Source organism: Dasypus novemcinctus, chromosome 13 (assembly GCF_030445035.2).
Source record: "Dasypus novemcinctus isolate mDasNov1 chromosome 13, mDasNov1.1.hap2, whole genome shotgun sequence".
NCBI lineage: Eukaryota > Metazoa > Chordata > Mammalia > Cingulata > Dasypodidae > Dasypus > Dasypus novemcinctus.
The window spans coordinates 107,689,763-107,704,879 of record NC_080685.1 but is presented as its reverse complement, the minus strand read 5'-3'; the positions used below and the strand labels follow the sequence as shown (position 1 = coordinate 107,704,879).

The window sequence follows — 15,117 nt, the reverse complement described above, 5'->3', positions numbered from 1 at the left end:
TTTCTCTCATGCCACACCCGCACCCCTCGTGGCCCGCTCGCCGTCGTCAGCTTATCTTAAAATTCCAAATGGAGCCGTGAGTAGTCGCAGGAGGAAAGGAAGGCTCGAATTCAGGGAACGGAAGGGGGAAACTTAAAAAGTGGGGAAAAAAAGACGTGAAAACAACCCAACGGCCCGGGGGCGACCAGGCAGAGAGAAAACCAAGGTCTGCCCGGGAAATGGAACAAATACAAATCACAGCAGACACTGAACTTTAAAAACCGTGTCGCAGATCGTCTACTTAGTTCTACTCCTTTCCTTTCGAGATTTGCACCCCATTTGTTTAGTTACTAAACCGCGCTCTCAGTACAGGCAGCAGGGACCCCCACCCGGACAAGAAGACAGAGGAGTCTGGCTTGGAGAGCTGTGGGCGACCCAAGGTGGCTTCATAAGGACCATCTTCCAGGCGTAGACGACCCATCCAGGGCGGGCGTCGGACGAGCCCGGGGTAGGGCGAGGCCCGATGGCGCGCGCTCGCCTAGCCTGGATGCTCAGACCGCGGTTAAGGACCAGCGACCGGCAAGTTCTAGGACCCTTCTCCACACTCCAACAAGCCGTCGGGGCGAGGGGAGCGGACCAGGCTACCTCCAAGAGCTTGAGGCTTCCGAGCCGGTTTGTCTGGGGCCAGTAAAAAGTCAGCGGCGCAGAGGCCCAGGGGCACTGCGTTCAAGAGCTTGCGCGGTCCGCGGTTCTCTACCCAGAGGCATCCAGAAAAGGGCAGGAAGCGCGCACGTCCGCGCGCGGGTAGTTGCGAGATGTGGATTCCTACGCTCTTAGTTCGTTTGTTCATTCTTTCATTCACGCTTACTTGAGCTCCCGCCACGATCTGGGAATTGTGCGGGGTGCACACTTCACCCCGATTCCGAGAAACAAAAATAAACAGCCCTGACGAAAGAAAGCGAGGTTGACATTTGCAGATCAGACGCTCTTGGCCTAAGGTGATTGGGTGCGGGGTTGGCTCCGGAGCTCAGCGAACCCAACCCGCCCTCTTGGGGGCATCGGCAGAGGGCTAGGAGCGGACGCAGGGCCCTCCTCGCCCGCGGGTTCTCCGCCGCACCTCACTACCTTCCCAGGGTAGAGAGAGGCTCCCGCAGATGCCAGAGCCCTGCCGGCGGGGCCTGGACTGGGGCAGGGCGCCGGCAAGCACAGAACGGTTCCGTCCTGGTTGGACATTGACCGCTACAGAGCTGGTGGCGGGCGAGGCCTTGAACATCTCGAGTCTGTTTCGACGTCCCAAATGATGTCAATGACGCCCCTCGACGCGCCACACTGCAGATAAAGGTGCCCGAACGCGCCTTAGGCGGCATGTATCCAGCGCAGCTGTGGACTTGTGCTCTTCTGCTCTGCGGAGAGCTTAGTGTAGGGAGCCCTTCATATCCTCGGCCAGAAATGATTGGAGATTTCCAAGTCCGCTCCCGGGGTCACCATGTGGTAGCTCGAGACTCGAGGCTCAACTTCCTCCCGTGTTTATGGTGCTAACTATGAGAGCACATTGTCTCTGAGGATTCACCCACGCGCTAAGTAACCAGGCGGACCACAATTATTGTTATTCGTTTATTCTGTAAACATTTGGGGAGGGCGAGCACTTTTCCTGTGCGGAGGGCGGTGCTAAGTGCTAGAATTTCTCCAAGGACACCTAGAGCCGCGCCCTGCCCTCAAGGAGCCCATGTTGCCTTCTGCCTTTAAAAGGAATGGTAACGTCCTGTTTTTGCTTGGAGACCCTCCTTCATTGCGGATTAAGTTCAGAATTTATTAAAATTCCCTAAGCACCATTTGCACTGACATAAATCTCAACAGTGGGCACATTTTTCCCCCTCCTAGGACCGCGATGCTTAATCAAGCTTCCCTCAAACCTAAGTACCAGAAGACTCCAGCTTCTTCTGCTTGCAACTGTCGAAGGTAGCTACCAGCCCCTCCTACAATCGCGTCCTAGGAGCCTGCTTGTGCATAGGGCGCTGGACGCAGTGCCGCGAGCATCTCGAGGAAAACGTGCCAATGGGAGCCTCAAGGAATCGGTGGGGACACACGGCCATCTTTTGGGGAGCGCAGCGAAGCGCTCTGGTTTCCATGATTTTCCAGGGAACTGCACCTCATTCAGGAGCCTCCTGTTAAGACTTTGATTTCTTGGAAAGTGAGGATTATTCTCTCCCGCCCCACACATCCCCTACTGTGCAAATCTCAATAAATACTGCAATGAATAAAAGATTGGATGAAGGGACATTAGCACATCTATACAGCTCGCATGCCTTCCGCTCTTCTCTTTTCACGTTTGTCTACGCAGTTAATCCTGAGCACGGAGGAGGTAGGTATCTTTGATTGTACCCCATTAAACAGATGAGGAAACTGAAGCAAAACAGTTAAAATAAATTTAACGAGCTGGTAACTGGTGGATGAATGAAAGCTTTCGTCGCTCACTTGGGTCTTCCCGCGCGCGGCTGGGGTCAGGCAAGCTCCATGCCGCACCTTCGGTTCCCCGGCTCCACCCTCCAGCCTCTTTCCATCCCAAGCTCCTGAGGAGCGTCTCCGCCAGCCCGCAGGCGGTGGCCTCCGGCCATTTGCGCGAACTCCTGTTCCTCGGTCCGGTGCTAGGAAGGGGATGTGGTGACCACAGCGCAGCGGCGCTGGGCGGGAGGGAGCCGGCCTCAGGTCCGGCGTCCTGCCAGAAGGCCAAGGGTCAGCGACGCGTAAAAGTGGAACAACACCGCGGAAGACGCCGGGACCTGCTAGCTGCGTGTGGCGGGCGACACCGGCACCCTTAGGAAAGATAATCCTGCTGCGGAGGCAGCGCGGCCGGGAGGGCGGCCAGGGGCTCGAGGGCAGCCTGGGTCTGCGCCGCGCGGACGCACAGCGCTCCGCGACCTCGGAGGGGAGGGGAGGCCGGTCCACCGGAGCCCACAGGCCCCCGCTGCGTTGGAGCCTTCGGGCTCTTTGAAAAGCCATTGCGCTCTAATGTTCCGGATCGATCCACTGGTGTCCGGGAGGCCGCCCTCACGCTCGTGTGCACCCTCAGGAAGCCTGACCCCGCGGCCCTGCCCGGCCCAGACACTCTCCAGGTGGCCTTGGGCAGGTATCCTCACCCCTTCCTGCCTCATCGGCTCATCCCTAAACTGAGAGAGTTGGAAGAAATCGAGCCTGCGGGAACATCTGCCCATGTTTTCTAAAGTGACAGCGAGCAGAGGCCGCGAAGACCCCTGAGGGCCAGTGGTTCTCTGACCCCCCTGTCCGAGGCACCGCAAGGTAGCCAGCCACTCCGGCCCAGCCTGCGCTCAGCTGGGATGGGGGGGGGGGGGGGGAGGCGGATACCTTAGAGCCCTCCCACCAGAGAGTGGTGATGCCTCCATCCTTTGCTTTTCCTTGGGGACGGCGGCCAATCCCAGCACCACCTCGAGGTGAGCAACGCGGAAGCGCCTTTAGTCGGGGGTTTATCCGCCCCCCAGCCCAAAGATCATGAAATGTGCAACCATCGCCGTCGTCGCCAGCATCGTGCCCTGCGAGGCTCAGTGGACCGGAACGGGAGGACCACGCGGCTTCAGGGTCCCCTCGGCCGTCTTTAAAGCAGCGTCCCTGCTTCTCCAGGAGGGGCCCAAGCTCGAAGTCCCCCCGCCCCCCCCCCCCCCACCCGGCGGCTTCTTAAAGGCGGGCGAAGCTCGTGCGCGGGCCGGGGGTCGGAGGGTGGGGATAGCGAGCCAGGCCTTGGGCGCGAGAGGGAGTCGACCTCCGCTTCTGGCATCGGCCCCCCATTTCTCGGTCCCGAGCCGCCCCAAGGCCCTTCCCACTCGCCTCTGCGTGAAGGCAGCCTCGCCTTGGGGGGACAGCGGGGTCGGATCAGAGAACAAGCTACAGCTGGGACAGGTTAAGTTCCCCCGGGTTAAAGCTGCGGCAGGACATCCAGGAAATCCCCTGCTGCAGGCCTCAGATCCTGCCCCCTCCCCTGCCCACCTCCGCACCTCGGGCCTCTCCCGACCCCAAAGCTCCCGCCGCCGGGGGTGGCGAGTCCAAGCGAGGGAGCCTGGGCCCTCCAGATGCGTTGATTTCTGGTTTGACAGACAGAGCACTCGCACTTCACCTGCTCCCCGTCCGCAGCACACCTGGCCCGACCCCAACCTTGACCCTAGGTAGAGGGCGTGGCCTATAAAAGGTCCAGGTACGACCGCACCACCCAGGTAGCACCCGCCTGCCCTGTGAGGGGCGGCGGGAGCCAGGCTTCCGGGGCAGGGGTGACGCTCTCTACTGGTTTGCGGCCAGAGCCTCCAGCTAGCTACCTTGCAGGCAAAATCTTGTCTTGCTGGGCCGTAGGGCCGGCCAGCTTCGGCCTCCGTGGGAACAGGGAGGTGCTGGTGACACGCTCCCTGCCACTCGGGGCAAGGGCCGGGTCTCGGCTGAGACAGACAAATGGAGCGGAAGGCGGCGTTGGTTTACAGCGTCCTGTGGCGCGAGGCACTTGGCTATTGAGACCCGCGTCCTACCCGCCCCAAGCAGCGTAGGTGGTGGGGGCTCCTCACTGTGCTTTGCTGTCCTTAGGGGGACGCGGGACCTTATGGCGTGGCTCTGCCCACAGAGTGCTGAAATAGCCAGCACACCGCCTGCTTCTCTCCTGCGGGCGAGGCCGCGGGTGTCTGCGTGCCTGCGTGTGACTGTGTCTGGGGCTTGTGAGAGTGTGCATGAGTCGGTGTGCGTGTCTGACTGTGCGTGCGCGCGGCGTCCTGGTTTCCCTCCTCCAGCTGGGAGCGCGCAGCTCCCCATCCTCTGCGGGGCGCGCCCCGCGCCTTGGTAGCCTTGCTCCGACCGCCCCGCGCAGCCAGGACTCTTGGCGTGGACGCGGCAGAGCCCTGCGCGGGGCCGAGTTCTTGCTCCTTGTAGGAAGGCGCGGGTCTGGGCGCTGTCGAGGGGGCGCGGGCGCCCGGGCTCGGCCCTGCCGGGGAGCGGGGGCGCTCGGGCTTGCCGGGAGCCGCGGGCCTGCGGCCTCGGCGGGCCTGGCGGCCGCCCACCTTCGCTCTTGGGCTTCTCTTCCGTGGCTGAGAAATCTCGGTGTTAGTTCAAGAGTTTCTAACTTCCCCTGCCGCTCTTGCCAGCGTCGAACTCTACAGGGACGATTCCCGGACCCAAGGCCGAGAGAGCGCGCGGGGACTGGGAGAAAGGGCCCCCCCAGGCGGCTTTTCCTCCCGGGCGCCCCCGCCCCGCCCACAGAGCCGAAGGAGCCAAATGACCTTTAAAATTCTCCAGAGCTCGTGAGACGCCGTTTCTGATGAAATTGTGGAAGTCCTCCAATGCCCGGGTAAACCACCGCTCGAGTTTCTTGGAGGAAACGTTCGGCAACAGGGGCGGGTGGCGGAGGAGAGGGGGCTTCCCCGCGGCCCTCGAGGGGTGCCCGGCCTCCCGCCCCCCGCCCCCACGTGCCCGCCCCCAGCTCCGCCAGTTCCCAGTGGCCCGGGGGAATCTACCTGACCCGGGGTCACTGCATTCCAGTGCCGGGGCGACAGTTTCGCTCACGTTGGAAGCCCCGGCGCCCGCACCGAGCAAAGCCACCACGCGCGGGGAACCGCGGACGCCTCGCGGCGCAGGGCGGCGCCCGGGGGGCCGCGATTTACCTTAAAGCACCCGCCTCTCCCCGGCCGCCTCTCCAGCCCCGGCTCCGCTCAGCTAGGTGTGTAAGCCACCCCCTTATGGTCCAAATTCCATTTCCAGAACAGCGAATTCAAATTCGATGTTCTTGGAATGTCTCGAGAACAGAATTTCAACCGTTGGGGAGTCGGCGGAAACGGCTCTCGATAAGGAAGGCAAAATTGGGGTAACAGAGGAAAGCCCGCAGTTCGGGTGTCCGTATGGGTACGTGGTGGCGTACCGGTAGATGGTGTACGTGCCGGTACGTGGTGTCGGACGTCGAGGAAGGATTCCAGCCCCGGGAAGGAGCCGGTGACAGGTGGGCAGGCTGCCGTCGCCGCTAAGCTTCTGTGCTTGTATTAGAGATGGTTGCTCTCCTGGCCTCTCTCCGAGGTTTAATGGCTCACATTTCCATTAATCTTGGGGCTCCCCTTGGGGCTCTCTACCTTTATTTTCTCCTCTCTGTCCTGGACCACCCCGGTCGTCGCTCCCCCCTCCCCCATTCTTCTAAGGGGTTAATTCTGTGGGGGGGAGGGGTAGCACAGGGGAGCCTGGATCCCTGAGCGGCCGGAGGTCTGGCTGCCGCGGCCTGAGGAGGCTGAATCTGGGGCCTCCACTCAGCCAGGGATGTCTAGAAAGGCGGCTCCGGGAATGTGCTGCAGGGAATGGGTCAACTGGGGAAGAAGCAAGGAGAGACCCTGGAACCTCAGGGAGACTTCTCACTGTCCTCAGCCCGCAGCCTCACTGGGGGAGCTCTCTGCAAGGTGTTCTCCCTGAGAAAAGGGGCCCATGAGAAGTTCTGCACCTTCCCCCAGCTCAGGGTCCAGCAGTCTGGGGCGTTCAAGGCTTGGGGGGGGGGGGGGTGTCAGGTTGTTTAAAAGTGTCCAAACAGAGCTTTTACCAACTCGAAGCATTTCCTTTGTAGTTTGGTGGGAAGAAGAGTCCAGCAGAGGCTTGACTGGTGAGCCTTTTCAAAGAACTTTGAATGGCCCACTTCAGTAGCATCGTGGAGACCTGACAAGTTTATTTTTTCCCCCAGTTTCTTCGGGATGGGGACTTGCCTTTCACTGCAGGGAAGAGAGCTAAGCTGGGTTCCCAAGGGCCTAACTGCAAAGAAACCTTAGGGGGTGGTGCAGTTTTGTCGATCCATCAGTGGGCAAACGTGGGCCAGGAGGTCGGGTTCCGGTTTGGGCTCCGCCATGGCCCGACTGTGCACAAGCCACCTACCTGTCCTGCAATTGTCCCGGCATGTTCACAACCAGAGAGCCCTGGCTCCGTAAGGCCCAGGCTTCCAGCTGTAACCCTGGTACTATGCCTGTTTTTCCCTTGTGACATAGAGACCTGCTCGGACCCCTAACCCTATCCCCCGGGAAGGCAGAGTTTGCGCTGGGAGGGCCCCAGATCGCCAGGCTGGCCACTGGACAGCCACCATCAGGTATGACTGTTGGCTCGATTACCCCTGTCTGGTACCACAGCCTGTTCCACTCCAACTCGGCTATGCTGGAGCCGGAGAAAACGTGGTGCACTCACTCATGGCATCCAGATCCGGGTCGGGAAGCTCTCTGTGGGACTGTCCCAAGGGCTTCCACCACCCTGGGCCATGCAAGGGGGTAAGTGCAGGCCAGCGGCCAGAGGAACTTCTAAAAACCCTCACGCCGATCCGTGCAGCAATGTGGCCCTGAGGTTGCACCTCTTGCCCCAAAGTTCTAGCCTCCCACCTCCAACTGCGGAGTCTTCCACTGACCAGAGGCTAAGGTCCGGCTCGGAGACCCCGGGCTTTCACGACTGCATCGCCCCCAGCGAGCCAAGCGGCCTTTACAAAGCATAGTAAACATTTTATTTACACGTTTGAGGCGTCCTCAGGGCAACACGTCTTTGCGCCGCGACCCCTGGCGGGGAGAGGAGCAGTTCTGACGCTTGACAGTGCCCGCTGACCGTTCCGGGGGCGAAGTGATTCGACCGGCCCTGGGGCACTCTGGAGCTCCGGGCTGCGGTGGAGGCACTAGGAACGGTACGAGGCTCCCGCGCCGGCCCCCTGTGGGGCGGCCGCCCCGAGCCCCAGGCCCCCTCCCACCCTCTCCCCGTCTATAGGCCGCCGAGGGCCGCGGGCTCGGGGCTTGGCGGCGCGCTGCTGAGGGTGGGCTGGGGCTCGGCAAACGGCTCCGACGAGCCGCCGCCGCCGCTGAGGCTGCTGGAGGCGCTGGCGCTGCTGCCGCCGCCGCCGAGGCTGCAGGCGCCGCCGAAGCCAAAGCTGCCGCCGCCGCCGGCCGCCACGAGCGCGCCGGGGGCCGAGGTCTTGATGACGGTGGCTTGGTGCACAGACCTCTCGGCCCCCTCCGTCCCCTCCGTGTCACTGGGGGCCATGTCCAGGGACTCGGAGTCGCTGCTTTCGCTCTCGGCTTCGCCCTCGGAGCGGCTGGGGCTGCGCTCGTCCTGCTCGCCGTCGGCAGTCGCCGCCGCACCTGATGGCTTCTCCGCCGCCTCCTTGTCCTTGTCCTTCTGGGCCTGAGCCTCCTTGGAATGCCGCCACTTCATCCGCCGGTTCTGGAACCACACCTTCACCTGCGGGGCGCCGCCCCAAGAGACAAGAAGGGCCACCGAAATGAGACGCGGGCTCGCGCGGGTACCAACCGCGCACGCCGGCGAGCCGCCCCCCAACGCCCGAAGGCAGCACCAACCGTGCCCAGCGCCCCTCCTAGGGGCCAGGCACCGGCCTGGGTGCAGCGGCTGGGAGGCCTCCAGTGCAACACCGAGGCCTCCAGGGATCTGGCCTGGGGAATCCACTAGGACCGCTTCTGGAAATGTGGCCCCCAACGCCGCTCAGAAGTGTTGTTGGAAAGACAAATCCCCGCACTCCACCCCCGGCTACCAAGAGCTCCACTCTAAATCGGTGCATCATAGCCCTATTTGAGTCGGGAACTTGATTAAAAGAATTTCGATTAAAGTTATGACCTCTGTCCCAGAAAAATGCAAGATTTTGCACACGATTTCAAGCGTTTTTGTGAATCCATGTTAAGAACCCCTGCCCTGAGTTCGCCCCCTCCTCTATTGCACTACCCAAAGCAAGTCCCTACAATAGCAATTTTTTAAAAGGAAGAACCTGGGAAGCAGAAAGGGGAGAAGGGGTTCAAAGAGTTAATGCCAGCAGGGTAGCAGCACCAGTAACCCTTCAAGAGAAGAGCGTTTCCTTGGCACGTTTGTACTCTGGGGTTGATAAGTACCCCTACTCCTCCGGGGATAAACGTCTTCAGTTGGGGGCTCAGAAACCACGATTGAAAGAGTGCAAAGTGCAGGAAAGGGGTTGGGATGGGGCGGAGAATCTATAAAAATATATACGATCCCCTGGGGGACTCAATGCGTTCACACAAGTTCCAGCTTCCCTTTTAAAAATAACATCCACAGCTGGTGGAAAACGGCTGGGCTCCTCCAGTTCCAGGGTGCGTGTGGAGGGGAGGGCGCTGTGTAAGGCAGGACAGAGAGACGCAGAGACAGAAGGCAGGGCCAGGAGCTAAGGAAAAGCGGCCGGCTTGGCGCTCCTGCGCTGTTGGGGACAGAGGGCAATGAGGGAGTGAGGGTCGCAGCTGTGGGGTGTGGGGAAATGGCGACTCCTCTCCTTTAAAGCTGAAAGAAAAAAAGAACCCGTTTCTTGAATTTGAGAAAAACAAAATTGAGACCAGGCACCATAGATTTCCCGTTGTCTTGAAAAATAAAAACAAGGAGGCAGAACCCGCGGAAATGCTCTTGGGCGGGCTAAGCAAATCTTCCTTATTTTTTTTCTTGTTTCTCCCTCTCCCCATCTCTCGACGCCCCGCCCCTGCATCTCCCCCCCTCCCCCCCCCCAAGCCAAGTCTTTCTTGCGAGCCTACTCGGCTGCACGGTTAGAAAATCGGCCTGACTGTGGCCGCTCCAAGCGGGCTCCTCAGCCTGCTGGAGCTAAGCAATTCCGTTTGAAATGATGTTTTCACTTCCTCACAACTAGGGATTTCACAATCCAGCAGCGGCAGGAGGGGGGGGGAGGGCCCGCGAGACAACAACAATCTCTTGACTTTGGGTTGTTCTCTCTTCTGAAATCAGCTGCGTCCAGACAGAGAGTGGCACTCCAGTCGAGGACATAATTATCTGTTGCGCCCTATTGGCTTTCTCGGCGGGTCTTCCGCCCCTTGGCCAAAAGAAACAGGCCGCGCTTGTCAACATACGTGGCTGGGGACGGGCGAGTCCTTCAGGCCTTCTCCCCCTCCCCTCCTCTTTCTTTCTAGCCCGAGTTGAGAAGGACGCAAAGCCTCAGGAGATTCAGAACCCGGTCCTTGGGCCGCTGGCGGCCAGCCTGCGGGTGCTGGCGGCCCCGGGGGCGGGGGAAGACGCGGGGGCCAGAGCGCGGGGCGCTTACCTGCGCGTCCGTGAGGCCCAGCATCGCGGCCAGCTGCTTTCGGTCCGGCTTGGTCACGTACTTCTGAATTTCAAATCTTTTCTCCAGGCCTTTCCTCTGCAGGTTGGAGAACACAGCCCGCGACCAGGAGCGCTTCCGCTTGTAGGTCTGGGGCATGGTGTCCTTGGTGAGAACTGCGTAGGGGCCTGCGGGCAGGAGGGGGGGTGCCAGGGAAGAGGGACGATGGGACGCTTTAGTGCCCGATCCCGTGGCCTAAGATACTGCTTAAAACACACACACCCCCCCTTTTTTTCCATACTAGATGGCAGTGTCATCCCATTCTTGGGGCTGACCCCGAATGGCCTCTCTCAGCTGGAATTTAACCAGTCTTCAGGTGATAGCAGGAAAGCTTAAAGCGAGTGTGCAGCCAGGCCCAGCAGCTTGACCACTAACGCCAAGGCAAAACCTTAAAACTTAAGGCCTGGCCATCGGGCACGTGGAGAATAAGCGACAACGTCCCTCGGGCCTGCACGATCTATAGAGGCCAGCCTCGAATTCCTACTGCTGTGTGTAGTCCTCGAGCGCAGGCAAATGCTTTTCGGGTCATCCCCCAAATGCGTGCCTATTAAGAAGTAACAGAGGCTGGGCCACCTTCTCAGGCACAAGGACCAGGGAAAGTCCCCCCCACCACCGCCCACGAAGTTTCTTGGCTCCCCAGGAGGCCCTCCTTTCTCCCAGGGAGTCCTCAGAATAGTGTGCGAGTCCGCTGGGAAACCTTTCAGTTTCTCTACCCTGACCCGGTAGCCTCCCGCCCCAGCCCCGGGACTGCGACACCCCTGTGGCCCCGTGAGACATCAGTCCTGAGATTTCTGCCTGTCAGTCGACCTGCCCGTGGGGTCGTCACCCGGGAGGGTTTCTGTACCTGGAAACGTGTCTTGAAACTGATGCTGAACGGAATTTCTCGGGTTCGAGCTTAAGGGACTCAGGATGGCTGAAGCCTCATTAATGGGATCTAGAGACGCGAAGAACTGGCCGGCGGAGGGCTGCAGGCCGGGGAGGGGCACACCCGCGGGCCGCCCGCCCGCCAGCAGGGAGGTCAGATCTGGGGAGGAAGAGGACGAGCTGGTTACACCTTGGGTGCACTCTCAGCTGACGGCCCTCGCCCGGGGAAAGTCACCAGGGCCCTCTTTCTCCTGCGCTGGGTCCTGCAGCCGCCAAGGAGCGATGCCCGAAATATTCCTGTACGTGTGTCTCACACGTCCCCACCCTTGCATATTGCAAGGAAGGGCTTTACATAAAATGGCCATAACGACGCCACTTTCAGGTGGCGTCCAAGAATTCCACAGACGCAAGGATGCCCCACTCTGCCTTCTCTGAGAAAAGCATATCAGCTTTGTCTATCTTTAGGTGGAATTTTAATTTTTAAAAATCAGATACATGGAAGAGAAAATGAGCCCTCAAAGGAATTTCCCTGCCGTGAAATATAGTTCTCTATCTATATATGTGATAAAAGAAACAGAGAGATGACAGGCCTTTTAGCAAATCTGTACCTCGATCATTTTTATGAAGATTGATTCTATAAATGTGCTTTGAAAGCATCCCTGGAGTTATTTTTTTTTACGTAGAGCAGTGAAGTTTTAGTTCTACTATTTCGCAGTTTTCTTACAATTCGTTTTTTTCCCTCTTTCACCTCCATTTTACCAATTTGTTCTCAATTATAAAACCATTCAAAGGCTCCCAAACCAGCCCGGGGTCTGGGCCGCGGTCCGCGAGGCCTGCAGCCTGCCGCCCAAGACCTACCTCTAAGCGTGTTGCCTTCCTTGACTTTGGGGTCAAATTCTGCAGACAAAATGCGGTCAATTCCGAATTTGAGGTCCTTGCTGGAGGGGGCCGGCGCCGCGCCGCTATGGTGAGGGTTCGGGACCACCCTCGCCCCAGCCGAGGCCCGGGCCGGCGGCGGCGGCGGCGGCGGCGGCTGATGGTGGTGGTAGGCGGCTGGGAGCGGCGCCGGCCGCGGCGGGAAGCCGGCCGTGACTTCGGAGGGCGCCACCACCGGAGTGGGCCGGAGCGGGGATCTGGCGGCAGCTTGGAAAGAGGCGTGCGGGTGAACGGAGCCCAAGTGCGCGGTGAGGGCGGCGGCCGAGGCGCCCGCCAGGCCCTCCGGGGCCGCCCCCGGCTCCGCCGCGCCGGCGTGCAGGATGTCGGCGATGCAGAACGAGGGCTTCTTGGCGGCGGGGTCCAGCGGGAAGGCGCAGCCGCCCGGGCCGCCCGAGGAGCAGTAGGCGGCCGACCACAGGCTGAAGTTGGAGGCGTAGAAGGGAGCCAGCCCCGCGGCGAACATCCTGGCGCGGCCGGGCCGGGCCGGGGCGCGGGCTGGGGGGGCGCGCCGAGCCGAGCGGGACGCGCAGGCCCGGCCCAGGGCGATCCGCTTTCGCTTCTCCGTCCGGACCCAAGGGAGGCCGGGCAGCCCTGGCGGCCCCGAGCAGGAGGCGAGCGCCGGGTCGCGGCCGCCCGGGCCCCCGGCGTCCCGTGGCAGCGGCGCCCGCGCTGCCCGCGCGCGGAGGCGAGTGCGGGGCCCCGGGGCGCGCGGGGGGCAGCCGGGCCGACGGCGCCGGGCACCGAGCGCCGAACCCAAACAACGAAGCCCAAGAGCTAAATTTAAAACAACAACAATAATAATCCGCTAGTTTCAAAAAAAAAAAAAAAAAAAAAGTAATAAGGAAAAAAAAAAAAACTCCTCTCTAAAAACTCCCCAAGTTTTGGCAGCGGCTTTCGAGTCCGAGCCGGGGTAGGACCTCGATGAGGGCGCTCATTGGCCATCCCCGCGGCCAATCGGAGCTCGGCGTGGAGGCGCATTGGGAAATGGGGGCGTGGCCTGGGGCTGGCCACGCCCCAGGCCACGCCCAAGTGCGGGCGGCAGCCGCGTGGGCCGAGCGCGCTCGGGCGCGTCCCGCTCCGCTGCGCCCCGGCGGCGGCTGCAGGGGACAGGTGACTCTGCGGTGACTTCTGCAGCCTCGGGCTCGTCCCGGCGGAGAAGGGTTCCCGCTACCTCTCCCGGGACGCTGGCCCGGCCGCCGGGGCCCCAGGTCCGGCCGCGCGTGCCCAGCCCGCCTCCCGGTGCGGAGTGGCGCTCTGCTCGCGAGGTCCCCGGCCCTCCCCGCGACTCCCTCGGGGCTCCCCGGCTCCCGGCCTCTACAGGGTGCTTTCTGCAGAGCCCCCATCTCTCCCGCCGATCTCCCCTGCTCGCGCTGCCCAGCCCTGAGCTCCCGCGCCCGGATGCCGCGGCCCCAGCGCCCGGGCTCCCGCGCGCCCCCCGTGCGCCCAGCGTGCGCCCCGCGTGCCCCGCTGCCTCCCGACAGGTCTTCAGAGAAGCCGCGAGGAGAGGCGGCCGCAAATGAGCTTTATTCCGAGCTGTCACGCAGTGACAACCTGAACGAGTGACTTTTCAAACAAAATAAGATGGATGGCTCTGCACGTCTCCCTTAGACGCAGCCAAGCCTGCCCCGCGAACCTCAGAGACGAGAGGCTAGGCCTCCGTGCGCGGCCGGGAGCGGCACGCGCGTGCCCGCCACTGCCGCGCGCTGTGGGAACTGTCCCCTGCCTCCTCGCCGCGTCCCCCGTCCGTGGGGTCCGTTGTTTTGAAAGTGCCCACGAGAGCAGATTTCCTTGGGGTTCAACACTCCGCTCAGTTCAGTGACCGTTGCCGCCCATCCCCGCGGGCCTGGTCGAGGGGCGGCCGCAGGGGCGGCCTGCCTCGTGCATCCGCGCTTTGAGGCCTGAGAACGCACGGTGTGCCTAGTGGGGGGGTTTCTGCAACATGGACCGCTCTATTTTAAGAATTCGTTCTCTTTTAAAGTATAGCCAGAGTGGATTTCCCAAGTCCGCTCCCAAACAAACCACAGACCACCCAGATCAGCTGTCCCTGCACATTTTCAGGAAGAAAAATAATAACAATAATGAAACCATCAATTTTTTCCCCGATTGTCCTCATAAGCATCTCCTCACGGAGCTTCTGTGGCATTCCACCCACCCTCCCCCCACCCCCCACCCCTTGGGCACTAAAACTTCTTACCAGAATAAATCCTGGAAGGCAACTGAACGTGTGCTGTCTATCTCGAGTTCAGGACTTGGCCTAAGTACATTACTTTCCAGTGGCGCCTAGCCTCTCGTTGCAGATGCTGTCACATTAGACTTTTGACTTTCTCCTGGAAATAATCAATCACTAACCTATCACTCTTCATCAGCCGACAGGCAGAACTCTCTCTTCCTTCCTTTCTCTCACCCTCCCTCTGCCCGCCTTTCCCTCCTCACGGAGGGCAGAGGTGCTGTTGGCGCAGAGGGTGGTTGCGCCTGGGGCCTGGAAGGCCAAAAGACCGGGCCTGCTGTCCCTAGCAGGGGGCAAAGGAGGGACAAGCCCAGAGCCAGCCCCAGGCCCTGGAAACCATTCCTCTCTGGACCTGCCTCCCCCCCAAGGGCTCTAGCGGAGGCGGCGCCCTCGAAGGCCGTAGGTTCTGGCGAGACAGGACCGAAGAGGAGGCAGCCTGGGCGACTCCACAGCGCCCGGGGCGAGGCACACCGCGGGTGTGTGCCAGGCGCGCCGTGAGCTTCCACGCCTCTCTTCTCTAGTGGCCTTTCCAATTCCCTTTGGTTGCAGTTCCAGCTGGACTGCAAACACTGAGAGCTCATGGCCTAAGCCGGACCTCATGGTGCTGAAACAGTTGCAGGTACGAGGGCAGGTGGTGCCCTCGTCCACGCGATCTCTGGAGATAAGACTCTCCCACCCCGTTCCAAGGTTTGCGACCCTCGGAAGTGGGCACAGGGGCAGGGTCTGGGGAACGCCCACCCTCCGGGCGCCCCGCGGCGCCTACGACCCGCGTGGGTCGCGCTCTAGCGCACGAGAGCGGGTGTTCCCGGCGGCTTCTCGGCCCGCCGCGCGCCTCTCTTTCTGGAAGGCCGGCTGCTACATTGCAGGTGGCACCTTCGCTCGTCCGCCCCTCGCGCCCCTTTGCTCTCCCAGCCGCTCGGCTTCGTTTTCACCGCGGCAGCGCCATCCCGGGCCTGCTGCGAGCTCCCTGTTGGGTACGCGAAAAGGGCAACCATTGCAGCTACGC

At 61.4% G+C, this 15,117-nt stretch overlaps 1 protein-coding gene across 1 annotated transcript; it reads right to left on the bottom strand.

The window, feature by feature from the left end:
• Positions 1–7,454: 7,454 nt before the first annotated feature.
• On the bottom strand, positions 7,455–12,666 carry HLX (H2.0 like homeobox). Its single transcript, XM_004459926.4, has 4 exons — positions 11,807–12,666; positions 10,929–11,108; positions 10,028–10,212; positions 7,455–8,202 (listed from the first exon to the last, which is right to left on the bottom strand). Exons 1-4 carry the CDS (start codon positions 12,345–12,347, stop codon positions 7,726–7,728), a joined length of 1,383 nt encoding a protein of 460 aa, XP_004459983.2. The 5' UTR covers positions 12,348–12,666; the 3' UTR covers positions 7,455–7,725.
• Positions 12,667–15,117: the final 2,451 nt, after the last annotated feature.

What these genes read in the sequence shown, in the direction of transcription:
- HLX (XM_004459926.4), bottom strand. Translation starts at nt 12,347, where the DNA reads ATGTTCGCCGCGGGGCTGGCTCCCTTCTACGCCTCCAACTTCAGCCTG. An exon ending in GGAAGGCAACACGCTTAGAG is followed by an intron (nt 11,109 to 11,806) that starts GTAGGTCTTGGG and finishes CTTCCTCCCCAG; the next exon opens with ATCTGACCTCCCTGCTGGCG. An exon ending in TGGGCCTCACGGACGCGCAG is followed by an intron (nt 8,203 to 10,027) that starts GTAAGCGCCCCG and finishes GGCGCCCCGCAG; the next exon opens with GTGAAGGTGTGGTTCCAGAA.